The sequence below is a fragment of the Oryzias latipes genome, chromosome 20, assembly GCF_002234675.1.
Source record: "Oryzias latipes chromosome 20, ASM223467v1".
Classification (NCBI taxonomy): domain Eukaryota; kingdom Metazoa; phylum Chordata; class Actinopteri; order Beloniformes; family Adrianichthyidae; genus Oryzias; species Oryzias latipes.
This window is the reverse complement of record NC_019878.2, coordinates 16,919,401-16,940,408: the sequence shown is the minus strand read 5'-3', so window position 1 is coordinate 16,940,408 and position 21,008 is coordinate 16,919,401. Positions and strand designations below refer to the sequence as shown.

Below are 21,008 nucleotides of genomic sequence, written 5' to 3'. Positions count from 1 at the left end.
CATTTTGGTGTAGTGGTTAGGACCCTCAAAAGAAGACCAGGTTTGAATCCTGGCTGGCTAATTTCTGTGTGGAATTTTTAAGTTATTCCCATGTGTGAATGTGCTCAGACAGCACATGTTGATTGGTGACTAAATTGCTTATTAGGAATTAATGTGAGTGTGTACGTCTTTGTGCGGTCCTGCACTGGGACTGATAAACTGCCCAGGGTTCTCTGTCATGAAGTAACAGGGATTCAGTAACTCCCCTGATGCTACACAGAACAAATCAAGAATAGAGCATAGGTTGCCACAGAATATCAGTTTATTGATTTAAAATGTTGTTTTCTGTAACTTTCATCTTTGGGAAAAGATAAAAGCATAAACAATTAAAGCAGAGAGGTCTTATTGGTTATTTTGTCAGTACCATACTTTTTCTGAAATATCTTTCATTTTTCAAATCTTTTAATTTACAAAAGTCCAGCCTGAACATGAGTCAATAAAGTAAAAGTGGAGACAATATTTAGACAATTTTTTTAATCCACTATATGAGTAAAGACTGACATTACATAATCTGATTTTTGTTGTAATTTGCTAGTAAAGAAAAGATTGGACCCTAACATTGTGTATATGAGGCGTTTTGAAGTACATTATAGATTTGTACAGAAAATGTAAATTCTTATCCCAAAAAGCGTTATGTTATTGAGGTTATAAAAAGTATTATTTGATTTTAAATGTCTTGAAGCCAAGAATTTAAAAATGGCTCATAAACCATATGAACTTTGTTTATATTTTATTGATAATAATCAGGCAATTTTAGTCTTTCTGACTTTAAAGCATGCTCTTTATTTTTTCCAGTAATTAGGCTATATTGTTGAAGATAACACTGTTGAAGTAAAAGAAGAGAAAGATTGGAATGATGAAAAATATATATCTTAACATATTATTAGTAAAGAATTGCTTTTCCAAAATGTAGGAAACTGCAAAAAAACACCATTCCAAATACATGGTAACTTCTTTTTTCTCTAATCGTGTTTTCACTGCGTTTTAATCAAATTCTTGTCCCACACAGAGTTAATTTCCCAAATTTATTTTATTCTGTAAGTACAGAGAAGGTCAAACAAAGTTGTTGTCTTTTCAAAATAAATTACCGGTGTTTACGCGAAGACCGCATTGCAAGAACAAACCCGCTTTCGTGGCGCTTTCCGCTTTATTCTGACAGCCCCAAACGGAAGTCACCCCCAGTCTCCGTCTAGCTTGACTCTGGTCCACACTTTAATGCGCTTTGGAGGAGGCTGGGACAGGATGAAGGTCCAAGGAGACACATGGACTCAACTTTAATCGGACTGCTGTCGCAGCATTGTTAGCCGCTTAATTTCTCACTGTTTGATGACTTTATTAAAAAATAAAAAATAAAATCCCGACACTCAGTAAGACTTTTCTTCTGCTCGTGGAGGAGTCAAAGAAGCTCAGACACCGGTTGCTCCTCGACTTTAGGAACTTTTTTTTGCCCTCCCTGCATCCCGCTTTGTGATGTGAGACCGTTAGCCGCGGAGACAAAACAAGCAACTTGTTCACTTTTAAAAGCCCTAAAAATGACCGAAGAGAGCAGGAACGAGCACAGAGCCGAGAGCGGCAAGGACCTGGAGAAACAGCTGCGGCTGCGCGTCTGCGTCCTGAACGAACTCCTGAAGACAGAACGGGATTACGTCGGAACGCTGGAGTTCCTCTCGGTGAGTATCGACACCCGTGAAATCAGCGCAAAGTGCATTTTTTTGGCGGTGGTGGGGGGTTATAAATGCACCAGTTTAGTATGCACGCTGCAGCAGGCTGCAGAGCAAAAACCCAACTTTTCCTGCTCTAGAAGTGTATGCAACTATTATAGAGATATCTGCAGCACTTTGCTCCAATCTTCTGCATGATGGAGATCTTATCCCCTGCAGCTTGCAAGTGTGAAATTGGAGGGGCAGGCACAAAGAGGCACTGCACGGTCGGTGTCCCCTTTAATCCTCTTCTGAGGCTGCTCATGGGATGTTTAAGACTCACATGAGGTTATTTGACATTTCCCACACTGGAGGGGCTTGTGTGGTGATTCTATGTTCACCAGAGGGAGAAGAAAAAGTCATGCCAAACCACCAAATGTATAGATAGATAGATAGATAGATAGATAGATAGGGTCTTAAGTTGTGCACACATGTTAAGGTTAATTCCTCTGAAACAGATGGCACCAACAGTTATGGAATACTAAGCTCAAATTAACCCAGAAAATTGTATAATAACTTTTTTTCCCCTAAGTGAATTTGTCACACCCAAGCAGCTAACTCCTGTCTAGTGCTGCGCTTGTTATGACTCCATCCCACAATTACCCCACTTGCCACAGAGCATAAAAATCACATGCTGAAGGCATATGCTGCCTCATCAACTCCATATGGCGCGAGTCTTGCCGGAGGCAGTACAGGTGGACTCAAATGAAAACCGTCGGAGTTGACCACACATCTGCAGGATTGCAGAAGTCGTGAGCCTCATGGTTAACAAAAAACGCAATCCACAAGCTTAAAGCAGAATGCGCTTCTGTCAGAAGAAGGGATCGCCAACTGTTTTTTGTCAGAGGAAGAGAAGAGGTGGGGCTTGCACTGGGGAATGTGTCCTTGAATGCAGCCATCCATCCTTTATCTTCCCCGCTGTGATGGAGCTGATATTCCCACCAAAACTGCCTGATCCTCACAAGGATTCTGGCTGGGAAAGTCAAGATGGAAGGAAGCATCAGTTTGAGATGGAACAGTGCAAAGAAGCTCTGGTCAGCTCTGTTCTAGACGACATGGCTGTGAGATGAGCAAATCTTATCTGCTGCTGCATCTTCTTGGAAGTCCCACAGAGGAGACACTAGAGACGATCAAAGAGTAGCCCCACTGTGGAGCAGGGTCACTTTTAAGACTATCATCTGACCAGAGAATCACACATTGGACCCTGCCACTTCCACTGCATGAGGCAGTTTAAAACAACACCAATCTGTGTGTCCTGAGGTCAAAATGCTACCTCCCCCTCTGTATGGGACCTGGGGGTTCTAATCCAGAGGTTTCTGGGAACCAACATGTAGAGAGAGCTTCCAGAGGGGTGAAAGGGAAGCGATTTGTGATCCCACAGTAGATATAGCCTGCAGGAGGGTAAAGGGAAGGGGGCTGTTCTCTCTGGGAGCTCCTGGGCTCTGTGCCTTTCTTCTTAGCCATATTTCCTGGAGGAGGAATTCCTCTGAGGTTAGGAAATGTTGCAGAACAATGAGGCTCTGGTCAGTTGGCAAAGTTGAACTGAAGAGCTGATTTTTGTTGCTGCTGATCTGTGGGATCCGTTGTAGCAGTGGAGAGCAGTGGATGATTAGAGTCTACGTGTCCCAGGACAGCCTCAGCCCATTGTCTGTGATATTCTTTCTCTTGTGGGAAAACAGAAAGATGAAATATTCAAAGTTGGGAGAATAGATTTTCCTAGAAATCCTTTTTGGATTTGGATCCACCACTAAATGTCAACAGTAATGTCCCTGTAGTTGGAAAGCTCCAGGAAAGTTGTCTGAGAAATCTCCTCCGTTTTACATAATGAACAAATTTAGCTCCAGATAAATGGTGGATGCTGGTGTTTATGTTGGACAGCTACAGTGAAATAACAGTTGCTCTTAGCAAGTGGTGCAATGAGAAGAACAAATCAAAATGAAGCGTAAACAGATGCTCACAGATTTCTTGCTCAGACTGTCAGAGGAAATGCTTTTCTTAGAGCAGTCACAGAGGGCTCGTACGATAACCTCTTAGGACAGGGAATCCAACAGTCTTCAATGTCCCGAACCTGGAGCGAGATCTGAGCCAGAACTTGACTCAATATATTCCAAAGAGCCCCTGCAGTACATCAAGTGGTCCCTTTGCTGCTGCCTTCTCTTTCTCAAACAGAGTAAATGAATGTAATGTTTAAAAAATGTTAATCGCGTGAATCAAATCTGTTTTTGAAAAGAGTGTTTTGAAATTAGCAGTGCTGCAAAATCACCATCTTTTTCCTGATAGAAAAGCATTCGAATATTGTGGTCAGTGGTTCCTGGGATTTATGGGAGAAAAGGGTCAATATGCATGTCTTTGAAAATGGAGATGCAGGAAGTTGAAAATTCAGGCATAATGGAGAAAACAGAAAATGAGTATTTAATGGCACCTCGAGACCCAGCAGCTCAAGCCAACGTTGTTTGTGTTTGGAGGTTCTCTTTCACTCTCTATGGATTAAAAAAAAAAAAAAAACGTCCTTGATGGAATAGCTGCTTTAGCAGAAGTTGTAGAACCAAGAGGGTTTTTCTTGTGCGTGTAACGTTTGACCCATGGAAAGTCCTCCTGGCGGGGGTCAGGTCAAGGGTCATATCCTCTGGTCACGCTATGGATGATCCTAAAGGTTACAGCCTGTTGTTCCTATCTCTTTCCTGCCTGTTAATCAAGCAGATGTCCTGGCAGTATTCAGCTTTTTCCTTTGTCCAGGATGATGGAAATAAGGCCAGAATATTCTGTTATCAATGAAATACAAAATTTTAAATGTTATGCATTTTAAGGGGATTATGCAGCAAGAAAGAATGCCAAATATTTACACATTTTTGCAGGTTTGATACAAAGTGCTGTAGCCTTATTGAAATATTCTCTATACAACTACAAAACACAAATGTTTAAAGACCCACTCCAATAATCTTTTGAGCCTTTTTTAAAATCCTTTAAAAACCGTTCCCAGGGGCCTTTTAACTCTGAGTGTCGTTTATGGCCAAAAAAAAAACAAAAAACCTGTGTTATAGTTTCTGCGGAGCGGCGGTAGTTCATGAGAAATTCGACTCTGACTCTGACTCTGGACTGTTACCGCAGAGCATCCCCACCCCCCTCCTCATCACCCATAACTGAGAGCTATCTGTTTACACACTTTCCCGCTAACTTACGGCGCATCACACTTCCAACCTAACATTACCGGTGCAATATTGGAGCTATCCAGCTGTACAGTTTGAGGCGGATGCCAGCTCAGACGAGGAAAGCAAAGACGTACAGTACATGAATCTATTTGTCTGCTACCAAAACAGTCAGTGGATATTAAGTGAGTTGATGTGATTCACTGGTTTCTTTAATAATAATAATGGATTGGATTTATCTGCGCTTTTCAAGACACCCAAAGCGCTTACAGTGTGTCCATTATTCATTCACTCCTCATTCATACTTGGTGATGGTAAGCTATGGTTGTAGCCACAGCTGCCCTGGGGCAGACTGACAGAGGCGTGGCTGCCATTTCGCGCCTACGGCCCCTCTGACCATCACCGGGATCATTCATGCGCATACACACACCAGTGGAGCCACACTGGAGGCAAGGAGGGTGAAGTGTCTTGCCCAGGGACACAACGACATTTTGGCTGGTGGGAGCAGGGATCGAACCGCCAACCCTTCGATCATTGGACGACCCGCTCAACCACCTGTGCCACTGTCGTCCCAATTTAGGGGCCTGTTTGCTGGTTGTCACCATTCAGCAAGACACTACCCCCTACCAGTCCCTTACACAATAGATAAAACTTGTTAGTTCCCCCATTCCACGACTGAATGGTTGTTTACAGCTGTTGTCCAGATAAGAAGCTTGATATGGTCTTATCTCCAAGAGTGCCGTGTCTGCTGACCGGTTCTCAATACATGTTTATTTGTTCCTGTTCGGACAGAGTTCTACTGCAAACATCACAAATATGTGGCTTTAGAAACAAACGAACCTGTACGCCGATCCAATCTCTCCTTATTTGACTATGAGTAGGGAATCATGGGAAAAAGGGCAACCTTTTTAGCTTTACACTTTTTATGAAAACCGTAAAAGGCGAACTGAGATGAAAACCCTTTTTTTGCACCAACATTCTCCTTACAGAACTCCGCCCCTCAATTAGTTTTAATAGATTATATGGACTCGTTCTTCCTTGCAAGAGAAATGTTCAAACACCAAGTTTGAGTGTTTTCATTCAGCAAGTGGTGGTGGTACAAGGTATATTTACTTAGAAGAAAAACCTCATTATAAGATTCCAGTACTGAAACACTGTTTGTGTAAAATGTGTGCCGGCTCCACCAACAAACTGTAAAAAGTATTCAAAGCATTATCAAGTGGAATGGTGTTGAAATAACCTGTGAGGGCCACGCCATTAGATCAAGTTTTTCCTTCAATTAAGTTTATTACGACAACCCATTGAGCTACAGTTCAGCACTCTTTTACATTTCAACAAAAAGCTGACATTTCCATGGAGGTCAACTCAAATGCACAACATGGAAGGGGTGAAAGGTATGCATGGTGAGATCCTCTTCCAATAACATTTGCACAGATTCTACAGTTTTTTTCTGCCCTTCCTTTTGAGGCCCCTGAACCCATGAAGTTGCTGACTTGCATATCAACGTGTCACTGCTATTAGGCATTTAATATTTTTACCTTGAGAGCACCACTAACTTTTGTCACTTTTCCTTGCAGCCTGTCTTTTTTAAAATGTATATTCATCCTCCTCCCAGTTGCCTCTGAAAGTTTATGCACCTGTAACTTCCTGCTTTATCAGTAATCGCATTCTGCTGCATTTGTGTGCACAATGTGATTAGCTCCTTATCTCATAGAAAAACCGTGGTTCATAGAACTTAGACTAATCCAGTTTTAAAAACATTGTGTGAAGTAACTTTTTATGCATATTTTATATGGTTTTGTACTTTGCAAAAAAATGTTGTTGTTTAAAGTTATAGCTAAAGTCCCAGATTAATAATGAATAAACTTGCACCCCCCCTCCCCCATTTAGTTTGAAGGACATTTTTTACTTAAATATGAGATTCATGTGGGATTGTAGTTCACCGTGTCAGGGTTTGTGTCACTGTGTCTGGTCACTTTTCTGGTGCTCCCCTGCACTGAAGAGGGTGCATTAACTTTGTATCACAGGCTGGTTTTTTGCACAGAATTTCCTTCCTTCCTGGACCTCCCTGTCTTTACATTGTGCCGCGTGTTTCCTGCTTCATGCATGCTCGTACCCCTTCCTACCTTTTACTCTGCCTCAACCAGAGCAGAGAAAGCCCAACCCTTTTCCCCACCTCACTTGGTGGATCTTGCCAGCAGTAAATGATGAATCTATTGAGTGTCTTCTGCTCAGGATCTTACCCAGCGGTCTTAAGGATGGTGCCAGCTTCCTCTTTGGTCTGGTTTTTGATTTACTTCTTTAAGACAAGTCAGGGACTGGGCTTTTTGAGGAAGACTGAGGGATTCTTCACATTTTCAGACCATGTATTTTAGTTGGCACGCTTCAAATGCTTCAAACGCTTCAAACGCTTCAAACCCTTTAAACTCACCCGTATGCTTATTCTTACTACAGTTAAGAGATGCTTCTGGAAATGTAACTGTTTGGGTTTATGCTTACTTGAAGAAACACTGCACAAGTTGTGTCAGCTGAATAGGATTTGCTGGATAAACATTTCTCTGCCAGATTGCTCCACACTTTCTTTATGTCTGTCTTTTGTTGTTTTTATCTGCTTGTTTATGAGTTTTTGTCCTAAAGGTATATAGAACTCTGGTTAATGTATGGTATAATCTTTTGTATAAATATTTATTAAATGTGGTTGAACAGTTCACCAAATGATGCAGGTGGCAGATGTACAAGCATGCATGATGCATAAAATGCGTGAGATGCAGGTGTTTGTGGAAACTTCATGTGGCTGCATTTAAAACTTTCTCTCCTTTTTGATTAATGATTAAATATTAAAACTTAAAAATAATCCAGATCAACGTTGTTATCTGTGAAGGACATCTAATGTCACTTAACCAAGAAATGTGTCATTTTCACACAAACAGTATCAGGTCCATCCATCATCTAAACTAACTGAATCCCCCCTGGAGTCACTTAACTGCTGGAGCCTATCTCAGCGACCTATGGGTGAAGGTGGGGTACAGCCTGGACAGGTCTCCAGTCTGTTGCAGGACTACACAACCACAAATAATCATATTCACACCTAGGGGACAATTTTGGGTATTCAATTAACCTATGACTCATGTTTTTGGAAGCCGGAGTGCCCGAAGATAATCCATGCATGCACATGGAGAACATGTAAACTCCAGACTGAGATTTGAACCAGGGCCTTCACGCTGTGAGATGAGAGTGCTAACCACTACACAAATGTGCAACTACATGTTTCCAAGTCTTTTAATGAATAAGTCAGCATTTTAAGCTCTGTTTCTAGACTTTCCAATGTTTATCTCCTGTGTGTCATGCAGTTTCATTAAATTTTCATTAGGGTCGGGTAAGGCACAGTTTGCCTTAGAATCTGGATTCTGAACCAACAAGACAGTTGGGCCTCTCAAGCAGAAATCCCAAACAATGCTTTCCTTTGTCTACATGCAGCTCATCATCTGGCAGGGTAGGAGGAGGATGCAGCTGAATATACAAAACAATGTTTTAAATAGATCAGAACAAAAAAACAATACTACCAATGAAAATAGTCAACTAAATAACTACAGAGAAACTTAAGAAAGGTGACAAGAAAGAAGAATCTGACAGTGAACGACATTAAGAAGACTCTCAATTCTGATTAATCATCTAGGAGATCAGTGTTCTGGTGTGTAGTGCTGCTCAAAATTGCCAAACAATCAGCGAATGATGTGTAAGGTTTCTTCAAATGTGAAGTTTTGAAAGAGCTCATTTTCATTTGTGAAAAACTCTGTGATAAATTAAATGGATCAAATCCAGCAGGCATCATTTCACTCTCATGAACTGCTTTTGCTCGTGTGTTGGTCGTACTGAGCACTCACTTGAAGCTGAACGCTGAATGCAGACTCGTACATTTATCCTGATGAAAGACTGTGTAACAGGTTTTTTTGTGCTGAAAATAGTCAGAAGAAACATCAAAGAGTGGAAAACTTTCTGAACTTCTTCAGTCAATAAGGACTTTTTTTTTTCTCTCTAGAGAACGCGCCAAAGAACTTAGCAATTTTTGGGAGAGTATATTTTCTCTCATTTATGGCAACACCCATGCTAATAAGATGGAAAGGCCAGGGTGACTCTTGGAGGTGGTGTCTGGCCTTAATGGAGGGAACTTAGTTCTGGCTTATTGGAAGAACTTTCTACAAAGTGCCTTTTTTCTCATTTCAGATTTCTCCCAGTAGGCTCTAATTCTTTGGTTAGTAAAAGAAGTTAAGTTTCCCATTTGCCAAGACCTGGTTCTTTGTGTCAAGCAGTGTGTGTGCGGCAGGCCTCTGGGCAGGAGATTTTACCCCATAATGCTGAACTCTGGTTTAAAAGTAGCTCTCCTGTGCAGGAAATGAAGTCACCTTATCCTCCCCATTTGGCTAATTAAAAAAATAAAAAGGTTCTTTTTCTTTCCCGCTGAAATCTCTTGCATAATTTATTCCTCCTCTCCATCTCTGCTGTCTTATTTTCTGAAAAGTACATGAAGTGACTCAGGGGCTTTCAGGGCCTGGTGCTCAGTCGTGCCGAGGAGCAGCTTGTTCACCTGTTGTCTCTTGTCATAGCTGTTTATTTTCCCACTGTACTCTTCACTCCCAAGAATATGATGAATGATTAATACAAATATGCACACATATGTAATCGTAGATATTTATTTTGCACTTCTGTTGTTGATGTGCAAAGCTTTAACAGTCTAGTGACTCACTCCATTGGGGTCTGTAATGTGGAAGTTGTTATTTGTGTACCATTCTCCCGTTTTGCAATGGACTTCACTGCTCCCCATCTTTTATTTTTTTACTATTAAATACTGAAGCAAATGTGCATCCATGGTGATATTTTGGATGTTTAAGCATCTGTTTGTTTAGCCTCCTGACAGCAAACTCAGCAGTAGACAACAGTGGCAGATGGTTTAGGAAAGAACTGTTTGTTCTTTTAGGTTTTTATTTATTAGGAACAGACTTTACATTATTACTTCATTTCCAATTGTTCTGAAATTTTAAAACTAAACCAGTTTGGTGTTGCTTTGTGGACTCATTATTTATTTATTCTTTTTTAAATAAAAAAGAAGGGAAATAACCATTTTAAGGATTGCTGTTCTGCATTTGGTCCTCAAGGACCTAAAGTAGCTCTATTGTATGTTGTACATCAAACACACCCCTGCCCGCTCCTGCCTACTTGTCTGTCCACTTGTTCGACTTGAATGCAAAAAACAGATGTTTGAGGCTGGCTTTGTTCTCAGTTCAGACTGTAGAATGGAAGCAGCTTGGGAGCTTTCTCTTCTTTAAAATCAGAACAACTGTTTGCATTTCTTTGCTCTTTTGGATCAGCATGCTTCTATCATTCTTGAATACTGATCGACTACTTTTTTTCTTTTAGTTTTCCACTCCCTGCTCAAGAACGGTTGCCTTTCTCTCATCCTAGTACACGTGATCCAGTTATTACTTGGGGAATAAAACCAACAGGCACTTTAATTTTGAAGTGCAAGACACTCCATCTTTGTCTTTTTTTCTTGTGGTGCCACTGGCGGCTTACGTGTTCTAAGAAGGAAGTGGTCTCTGTTTTAACCAAACATCCATGCAGTAATTTCTCTATTTTATTGACAGAGAGATAAACAAACGCAGGGAGAGTGGTTAGTTTTCCGCCAATTGTACCTTTTCAGTCTGGCGGAGAAATGCCAGTAGGGCAGCATTACATAATATCCATTCATAAAGTGTCTTAGACTAAGTCATTCTCTGGTCAGCCAGTCTGGCCTTCTCCTTTCCTGTATGCTCCAAAGCACTACACGATGCCCTGTGTTGGGATTAGCTGCCCATCTGCTGCCAGAGTGCATATTTTAACAAACTGCCATTATTTATTGAGCTGTCCGTCAAACCAAGGCGGTTCAATCCTCCCTTCAAGCAGCTCCCCTGTCTTACTAAGTCAGCGGTTAGAGGTCCTGTGGTTAGGGTGCACATTAGCAAACTGAACCTGATATCAGCATCACCAGTCTAATTTTAGCGTGACAGCAAAGTCGGGTCATTATTGCTTTTTCTTCTTTTTTTCTTTCTTCCAAACCTGAGTACCTCTGCATGTGGCAGCACTGCCTTGATTTCCACCCCCACGTCTTTGTAGCCCACAGCAAGAGGGCCGTTGTTGATTAATGGCATGTTGGGCCACATGCAGTTATTGGACCAATCTATTCATCACATCCATCTGGTCTGGTGGAATAATGAAAAGTTTAATGGGGTTTTAATGTGTAGGCTACCTTTCAGCTATCATAGTGACAATCCAGGTGATTATACCTGGGCTTCAGGGAATGACGTGACTCTCTGAGAAAGTTTCTTTTTTTGTCTTTTTTTTTTCCATTTGAACAGATTTTTTGGTAAAACTCATGATAGACGGTGACAAAGGCTCTGAACGAGTGTTTTTTTGCTTGCAAAAGGAAGCATCTTGTCATCTTGGACTGACTTTTGCTTGAATTGGAAGGAATTCTGGAAGAAAAGGCACAGCTGTTATACAACTTCATTTCCTTTCTATCAAAAGCTGGCCTCGTGCTGCCAAACATCTTGTTTTAAGACTTTTTTCCTGTTGAGTTTTCTGCTTCTGGTAAAGATCTGTCCTGTGTTTAGACATCATGGACTCCCACAACAAAGAATGTCCAGAGATTACAGCCCCCTTTTAGGAATTCAATTGTGAGGACAAAGAATGCATCCATAGTAAATGGATGCAGGGAAATCTGTCCAAATTATTTAAGTTTGTATCTATTTTTATACCAAACTAGCAATACAACTATCTTTTTCTCATTGTTTGATTACATAAAATAAATCAAACTAAATCCAAAATCTGGTTTAAGTTTATGTTTATTCCCTCATGCAAATACATTCAAGATACAAACAAGCTACAAAATGTGTAAGGGTTGTCCAGTACCAAAAACATAAAAATGGGGTTAAAGAGCCTCTGTACTGGTACTGTGTCCATAAATTCCAGTCAACCAGCTTCCCCATTCACTGTTCATGGAACCATTCCAGGACCCATTCCCAAACAAGGCCGTCTGGCGGTCTCCTCAGAAGAGACTTGTTCCACAAATCTAGTCTGACACTTGTACAATTCATAGAATAGATTCAACAGGTTTTCAGCCACTGTGTATTTTATATGTGTAAGGTTTATTCTGAAAACCACATCACATAGCTTTCAAAGCAAGTGTTTAATAAAAACACATCATTTTGAACTTTACCACCACCACATTAGCTTTTTTTGGTTAGATATGCATGTTGGCTCTTTAACAGTTCCCGCATTAACAGGCGTTTTCCTGTTAAGCAGACTATTTGGTATTAGACAGTAAGTGCTGTTTTAAACTACCTGAAAAGACTGTTTGATGTCATGCCTGAAAGGATGGGATCTGCTTTTGATGAGATTTGATCAGATACGGTAAAGCCTGTCAGACTTCTATGAGGTTCTGATGAATTCTGCTTGGTCTTTGTACATATTAGACTTGCTAATCAGATGCTAATGCTCATGAGTGGCAGGGTTGCAAGGCAAAGCAGCAACAGAATGGTAATCAGCCCTGCAATTGCCCAACAAAAAAGAGGCTAATTATCCAAGCACACGTTTTTTTTCTAGCCACAAGTCTTGATTCAAGCATTCCCCTGTGCAGCTCCTTTTGAAGTGCTGCTTTATGTCAATATACTTTGATTAAGATGATCTTTTTTCATGCTTTCTTGCTGAAATTAAGACAGGGCCGGCTTTGTAGTTAACAAAAAGAATGTAGGTTTTACCACTGAATTAGCACCATCATATTCCCATCTGTTCTGGATTAATCAAGTGAAACTTTTCAATAAGCCTGTTACGCTTCTAACCCCCTTAGTTGTTGATGTCAAGGAATAGATTTTGGCTTGTCTGCTCATTAAAACAAGCTGTTTACACACTCTTTGGATGCGTTCTGGGAGCCTGCCCTGGTCAGGCTGCCTGCTGAGAGGCGACATCAGTAGACAGATGGTGATTTGGCTCTCAAAGGGGCACTAAAAAAAAGGATGTCTATGATTAAGGTTAACCGCAAAAAAGTAATTTAGCTTCTATCATTCAAAGTAAGTGTATAGTTCGTAAGTCATGTGTGCATAGAACTCTTATTGTTGCTTTGTGTCACCATGAAAAGATGTTTGTGACAGAATCTGTTGAAGTTTTATATGAACTTTTTGCCTGTAACATTCCCTTTTATCAGTTCACAGCAAAGAGATCATTTTTCTCCTCTTTTTGAATGCTGTTTTGTTATTTTGCCACTTTTAGAGATAAAAGTATTAATTACCTTTACATACATATCTAATTTTTACATCCATATCTACCGGTAATACTACCAGAGACTAGAATGAATTGGAACAGATTACCAGATCAGAATCAGAATCAGAATCAGAGATACTTTTTTGATCCCACACGTGGGAAATTTGTTTGTCACCATAGCAACTGACAGAAGAGGGAAAAAAAAAGACTTAGAATTAAGTAAAAAAAAAAAGCAAGAACAAGAAAATGTAGCATAAATACAGACATCAAGGTATTATAATTTAAAAGCTATTTACAGAACAGTGCAAGTAAAAAGATGTGCAAAAGAAATGTGCAAAATAGAAAACAACTAAATAAAGAGATAATAAAAAAGTGTGCAAAGGTTATCTTTTGCATTGTGTGTTGTTGTACAGATCTCCTTCTTCAAGAGTCTCGGACATTTACCTTTTCTTAGAGGGGCATGTATGAAACACTGGTACTTTGAGGCGCGCTTATAGAAGACATAAAAAACTGTTTCAAGGCCAATAACTCTTGGCCAGTTAAAACTCTTTGTGGCTTGAAAAACAGCTTTGTGGCAAACCTAGGTTTAAAATGAGTTTCTTCTCACAGCAGTCCTCAATGAAGAAGCACAAATAAAAGTAATCTCCACGGCCCTGATCTGTCCAGAAATAATAAACTGCATTCACTGCTACCTAATTAGAAATCAGAAACAGTTTTCATAGCCAACAACACTCTCATTGAGAAGTTCAAGACATTGTGTTTTTACTTCTTCTGTAACAGAATATTTTAAATTTCTCTTACAAAATGCAGAGGAAACCAGCCCTGCTGCTGAACCATCCCCATGTGGTCTGCTCAGCTTATTGCAGTCAAACTTTTCTCATTATGTCAGGGCTTGTAAAATATCTTCTGGAAATAAGCTTCCAAATCCAGGGAAACTGTTGCCAAATCCTAATTAAAAACATGGCTAATTTTAATTTAGACTTTTACACCATGTTTATTGTAAATGATTAAATAAAATCATTTAAAGATGTTTAGGTAAAACAATAACAATCGTTTTTTTTATGTTTCCAAGATGGAAAAACTAATTTTTCTGCTTTAATACTCATTTTGACATCTTACCATTACAAGAAATAATGGGGTGATTTTTTTTTTAAATAAACCATTTAATCACAGTTAAAAACTGGTACCTAGTATCTAGTCCTGTTCCACCTCCGTTGTGATCTATATACCAAATACATAATATAAAAATATCAATAATACCAAAATCCCAATTACTTTAAATTGGAACAAATAGGCTACTGCCTTTCTTCCTGACTAACCTCACCTGGGCTGCTTCCCTTTCTCTCTGAAAAGACTCAAGAGCAAACCAAAGGGCTGTATTCCAAAAATGGTAATAGTAGAATGAAATGGTGACCCTCCATTCCCCACCACTCTGTAGACACCATAAAATGCTTTTGAAAAGGGCTATGAATAAGTACAAAGGGACATCCTAGAGGAACATAACTCTCATTGAAAATTATTATGAATTATTGATGGTATATTGTACAAAGCCTTCGTTGAAGTAGTACATGAATCAGATGGTCTGTAGCTCAGGGTCCGGCACTTTTAATAGGATCTTCTACAGGACATAAGGATTGTTATAATTCAAGTCAGCAAAACACAGTGAGACTAAGTGAGCATTGACCTTTTAAAGCACATTCACACCGACCATGTGACACGCGTTCAAGAACATGCTAAAAGTACGTTCTTGAATGCTCAGGCTCCCCTGTTCAGACCGGACAGGCAGGGAGGGCACTCTCCTTCGTTTGGTTTTTGTGCCGTTTACTAGTGCATGTTGGGGGACATGTACTAGTAAACTTAGAAGAGGCTTGGTATGAAATGTTGAAGTGGTGCAAATGTCGCCAATATTGCCCCAGGGTTTTTCTTTTCCAGCTCTATTATGATGTATGAAAGACTTGGTGTCATAGAATTCTTGCCGGGCACAAATACAACTATACCAAATCCCAGTTTGCACTTTCAGTGGACGCTTGTTTTAGATGTAGAGCCCAAAAATGGTTGTACAAACTTGCATAGCCACGCGTAGATGCTACATGCATTCACATAGACTCTTTATTGGAAGTGGTTGATTGGGAATGTATCTTTAGTGTTCCAGAGCACATAATTTTAGGAACCTACCTAACAGGAATTTTAGGTAGAGCAGTCATTGGCTTGATAAAGATCCCATTTTAAGCTATTAAATGTAATTTATTCCTTGAAAAACTTTTCTCCACTTTCAAATGAATTAATGACAGATTTCTGCCTGTCAAAAAGCATTTCAAACAATCCACGCCTAAATCCAAAGGTGTGGGTCTTTTACCTGTTCATGGATTTCCTTTTCCCCCATACTTATTGGAAAAGCACAATGGAGGCACACCTTTTTAATTTGTTACTCTAAGAAAGGGTTGTGAAGCATTAAATAGAAAGTTAAGGCCTTGTGCGGCGAAGCATTATGGGAACCGGCGTCCTCAGGTCGAAGAAAGTAGAAGCACTTTCCATCAGTCTCAGTTCACACACTGTTGGCTTCCACAGCTCACATCCATAGCCATGAACTACCACTTTTGTAACACAACACTTGCAATGATTGTTGTCCTTTTTCAAGTACAAAGATTATGTTTTGAGAATATCACGTTTCCATTGTGAGGGTCGCCAATTTGAGGTAGAGGGGAAGTGTTGCAGCTGCACACAAAGCCTTAAAATCTGGCTGTTTGGAAGTACAAGCGATCGGATGGCTGTAGGAAATTGAATCCTGGGGCCATTTCAGACGTGTTAACTGCTGCTTTCCTCTTCTGCAGGTGTTTTTACATCGACTCAACCAGTACGCAGCCACCAAAATGGACAAGAATATCACAGAGGAAACAGTTAAGGTGAGTAGGGGTGCTTTGTGATTAACACTTGCAAAAACATTCAAAGTAATTGACTTTCATCAATGCACACTGACCTTTCGATTGGAAATACAATCCGTGAAAAGGTCGGAAATTGCACAGAAAACCAAATAAACTCTTGTTAGAGAGGCTTTTTTTGGCAGAAAATTGGTTAATTCTGAATGGAGAAAGAAGTAGTGGGCGATGCAGGAAGTAGCTTGTGCATACCATCTATTTATAAATGATTCCGGCTGCAGGATAATAAAGGCTGCTCCTTCACAGTTTCTGCAAGCTTGCTTACTTTTTAAGGTAAACAGGCATCCAGAGGATATTTACTGCCTGTCCTGTGTTTTGGAAGATTTCCTCTCATGTTGGGTTTTGTTTGGGAACACGCTGTGCAGAGACGGCTGAGATAGCAGGGAGTTATTATGGCTGTAGTGTCATTGAGTGAATGACATTCAGTCCTCCAAAGTGGAAACATAGATCTTTTGCTCTTTGCTTGGTATGTTTTTTTTGTCCCTGAACACCATTAACGACCTCTACTTTTCATGCTTTGATTGCATTTTTTATCCGCCTTGTTTCAGACAGTTTTTTTTTTTTTTTTGCTTTCAAACAATCCCGACAAACATAATTGAGGGCAAATGCCAACCTAAGATGAGAGGAAAGGCTTTTGTGCAAGAGCTCTTAAAATTGTGGTTCTTTTTAGCTTTTTTTCTTGAGATTTTCTTGCTAATTTTAGAAATGTAAGCATCAAAGAGTTTTCGGGGAAGGGGCTCGTTATTCATCCTCTGCAGTTGCTCCAGACAATCATTAGTCTAGCCTTGCTGGCCGCAAAAAAGAAGTATTGATTCAAGACCCGCAAAAAGAGAGCTGAATGCACAAAGAACCAACAAGTGTGCTTTTTATTTGTACTTCTCAGGTCTTATTCTCCAACATTGAGGAGGTTCTTGCTGTGCACAAAAGCTTTCTGTCCATGGTGGAAGAGCTGCTGCAGCCTGACCCTCATGCTCACCATGAAATCGGGCGCTGCTTCTTGCACTTTGTGAGTAGCTTCTGTCCGAACATCTGTTCTCCATGCATTCTCTTCTGCAAGCTGAACTTCCAAACCTGTGAAGCTCCATCACGCAGATGCAGTCTCCTCCAAACCAAGATCCACCAACACTCTGGAAAAAGCTCCACATGTTGTCAATCTATCTCTCCGCATTACTCACGATGAGACACTTCACATGTGTGATATGCTTGATGTGGCTCTAAAGTACTCATCTCTCTCACTGTACAGTAAATCACTTTTCTTTGATGCGCAGCCTGGAGGCTCCCCAGCATGTAAGAAGTTTCAAAGTGTCGTAAATCTGACTATCCTGTTGGACCGGGCAGCTTCTGTGTCGGTCATGGCTCGTTACTTCTGGCAAAAGCAAGAGAGATTATCTAATGGCACAGATAACACAGTTAGGTTCTTGATGAGATGATTTCATGTAAAGGAAACCTAATGTATTAAACTAATTTAAACATCTTATTTTTATCCATTGTGCAGCTTTGTTGATAACATATTTTCTTTTCAAGAAAGTATTCCTGCAGCTTTGTAGCAGAAACAACAATGGGACACTGGACTGCTCAAATCTCCGTCCCATTGCGATTTTTGTCCTCCCCAAAAAAATAAAGCTTAAGTATTTATAAAACGGGGCTCAGGAAAGACAGGAAAGGCATTCTTCTCTGTTAATCAGAGCCTCATGTTTGTGTAAGGCCTGTCGATGAGACATTTATATCTCTTCACGTCACCCGCTCTGCCTTCCCAGCTAATGGCTGGAGACTGTGAAGTCCTCTGCTGCTCTGAAGTCACTTTGTAGACAGTGATTTACAGGCTGTGTGGTCTGCTTCTCAAAGACAAAACAGCGTGGAAGTTATATGAAAAGCTTAGGAGGATGGTTGCTGTCTAGCTGCAAGGCAGATGACAGGATGCCCCCCCCCCCCCCCATCATAACCACCACAACATGCATTATGTATTTTAGGACGAACGAGGATAAAAATGTTGAAAAACCACTTGTAAGATTATATTTGCTCTGATTCTACACTAAATAAGAAAAAATAGGGACAGACGTCACGACCTAAAGCTGTCCATTTGCACCATAAAGACAAACCTTCTAAATCATGGACTTGGGCAACTAAGCCGACTTCGTCAGGAGATCTGCTCTATGAGATCACATTGTGACTAATTGGAGACAAATATAAGACTCTCACATTTTACGTGTGTTAACAAAAGGCTATGGGGGAAGCAAAAATCACATTTTTCAAGCAGTCTGGGCATTTTAGTGCAATACCAATGTAAAATACATTTATTTGTTTCCTACTATTCCTATGCAGTCAAAACTTCAAGTGGTTCAACCTTAAGGTTTCTTCTTTGTTGGGTGTAGACTCTTGATGAAAGGGTTTTAGTAAAATGTCTTAAAACTTTGGCACTTCTTTCTTGTTTTACACAAAGGCTCAGAATTCTGCTGTCATTTTAATAGAAATATGACCACAATTAAAAAAACAAAATGCATGCTGTGTTTAGTCACAAAACTGTTGATGTTGTCCCAAATCAGTTTTGAACTTGTCCCAATGAGTAAAATTAGGTTTGAGTATGTCAGAAAGTCATTTTTGTGGTAGAATTTCTTGTATGTCTCTAACACATCAACAGTTGTGTGATTCGTTTTGTAAATTGTTCCGGACTTAAGAAGTCTTTGCATGTTTTGTTTCCAACCAGTTGTTTGGTGTCACAATATCTAAAATAAAGCTTCTAAATTATAAATACTACGTCAGAGGGAAGAAAACTAAAATGTAGACGGTTTTACATGATTACAGAAGGAACATTTTACTATGCTGCAATGTTTATATTCAATGAGTTGTGGTTAAATATGGATTTTCATTGAAAAAAATATTTTTAAAAATGCATTAAGATGTGATGAAGTCCAATCTTTCTGCGAGTTTTGAAAAAAAACCTCACAGAAATTAGGAGGTGTGGTTGAAACTTTAACAAACATTAAAAAGATTGACGATTTCGCAAGGTCCTAAAATTTTTACATCCATGTAATTTGTGTTTTTTGTTGTATTTCTAGTAAGATGTTTTAGTATTGGATTCATTTGTTGAACTGAAAAATTATTCACCACATTTCTGAGCTAAAATGACTTTCCTTTTGGGGCTTGGCTCACCTTTGTTCCTCTTTCTTTTTGCTCTCCAACTTTTGCAGCGGAGCCGTTTTCAGGTCTATGGTGAATACTGCGGGAATCATGAGAAAGCCCAGAGGTTGCTGCTGGAGCTCAATAAGATCAGGAGCGTACGGACATGTTTATTGGTGAGAAATGACTCTAAACCTTAACATGATGTGTAAAATGAGCTCAAACATCCGTTTATTTAACGCACACAAAAAGCAAGGGCTGTCTAGCAAATAGAAAACAGACTGAAATCATAACCCTTTTAAACTCTGATACTCGGAAAGGGGCTCGTATGTGATCAGATGTGGATCTTTCGGCTCCTTACACGCTCACCCACACATAGCAGCTGGACAGCGTCAAACCCTGCACTCCGTGTTCCAGTGCGGTCTGACAGCAGCTGACGTGAATCTGTCCCACGTGTGGGTGGACTCCCTCATCCTGCTCCTTTGCTCTGACAAACTCTCACTTCCACAGGGGAGCATCGTGTTACTGGAACCAAAGCTGACTGCACCTCTGCAGCTTTGCTCACCAAGAGAGGAGAAAACACTCCCTTCAACTGCCTCAGAGCTTTCCACTGGTTTTCTTTTATGCCGTGGTCACAGAAACTCAGAAAAAGAGGTCAAAGGATAACTCGAGCATGACCTCTGTTTTTTTTAATCATACAGTACCTTAAACACCATCAAAGCAGAGAAGCAGCAAGATCACTATTGCAGTTTGTCTTTATCTAAGCAGCCAGAAGGGAAAACACATTTATTGACTTTATATCTTTGAGACTCCTTTAGTGATCATTCTTTCAGGGTTAATTTATTTCTCTTGTTAGCAACTGGCTACAGCTGGACATTAGTTGCAGAATTGTGGGTCACTTTCTGTGTCCTGGGCGGGAATATCCTCTAACGCCTAGTAAACCTTTGACCTAATGACTGCTGGAAAGGCTAGCTTAGTGTTTACTCTGCAGTTTAGCCGTGCATCCTCGAGAAAAACAGGACAGACGTGTGTCGAGAATGATTATCACCAGCTGACCTTCTACCTTTTTACCTGGGAAAAACACAAGTCAATGTATTTACTTAGTTTCTATTAGGACTAAAATAAAACATTAGGATGCATTTAAATGATGCATATGTAGCTGCACACTTGCTATTTCTGCAGACTGTGCAGCTTCTCTGCAAGTTGAACTGTAGAAGGTTGCATGTAGGAAGGACAAAGCCAACGGGCTTGTATATCTGGTGGCAGTGAGGGAGGCATATGAGAGCAAGCAGCTAGTTTTCTCTGAACTGAATCCAATCTAAGATCCAAGATTGCATTTATTGATCACAATACAGTGCAGCAGCTTAACAAAGCGACAAAAGAAAAATGGAATATGTCTGTCATTCACCTACACTAAACATACCAAACTTTTTGCAGTTTTCCTTTTCTCGGTTCATGCTAATTTACCAGAAGCTAACCTTGCTCTGGTGGTAAATAATATTTTAAATTATATCTTTTGCCTTTTATGATGCTGTTTTTTTCAAATATTTCTTTCTTATACCATACTCCCACTTTTTCAGCCATCTATTATGCTAATTCAAACACTAAGTTGTGTGTTCCAGTGATGAAAATTGACCCTTTTTAAGCACATATAACCTCCGCCAGATGTCTTTGTTGGGGTACAAATTGTCCATTAATCATCCTTATAGAAAATAAAATCATGGGCTTGATTTTGTTGGGCAGATTAGTGTTGCAACCGCACTGTCTGCTCTAATGTT

At 40.1% G+C, this 21,008-nt stretch overlaps 1 protein-coding gene across 1 annotated transcript in view; it reads left to right on the top strand.

Annotated features, from left to right (window-relative positions):
- Nucleotides 1-1,251: 1,251 nt before the first annotated feature.
- The window catches only part of prex2 (phosphatidylinositol-3,4,5-trisphosphate dependent Rac exchange factor 2), a 94,218-nt gene continuing 74,461 nt past the window's right edge, over nucleotides 1,252-21,008 (top strand). Inside the window, exons 1-4 of the mRNA XM_023949895.1 lie at nucleotides 1,252-1,709; nucleotides 16,009-16,080; nucleotides 16,997-17,119; nucleotides 19,302-19,406. Coding sequence (XP_023805663.1) covers nucleotides 1,572-1,709; nucleotides 16,009-16,080; nucleotides 16,997-17,119; nucleotides 19,302-19,406 — 438 coding nt within the window. The 5' untranslated portion in view covers nucleotides 1,252-1,571. The remainder of the gene's footprint in view (nucleotides 1,710-16,008; nucleotides 16,081-16,996; nucleotides 17,120-19,301; nucleotides 19,407-21,008) is intronic.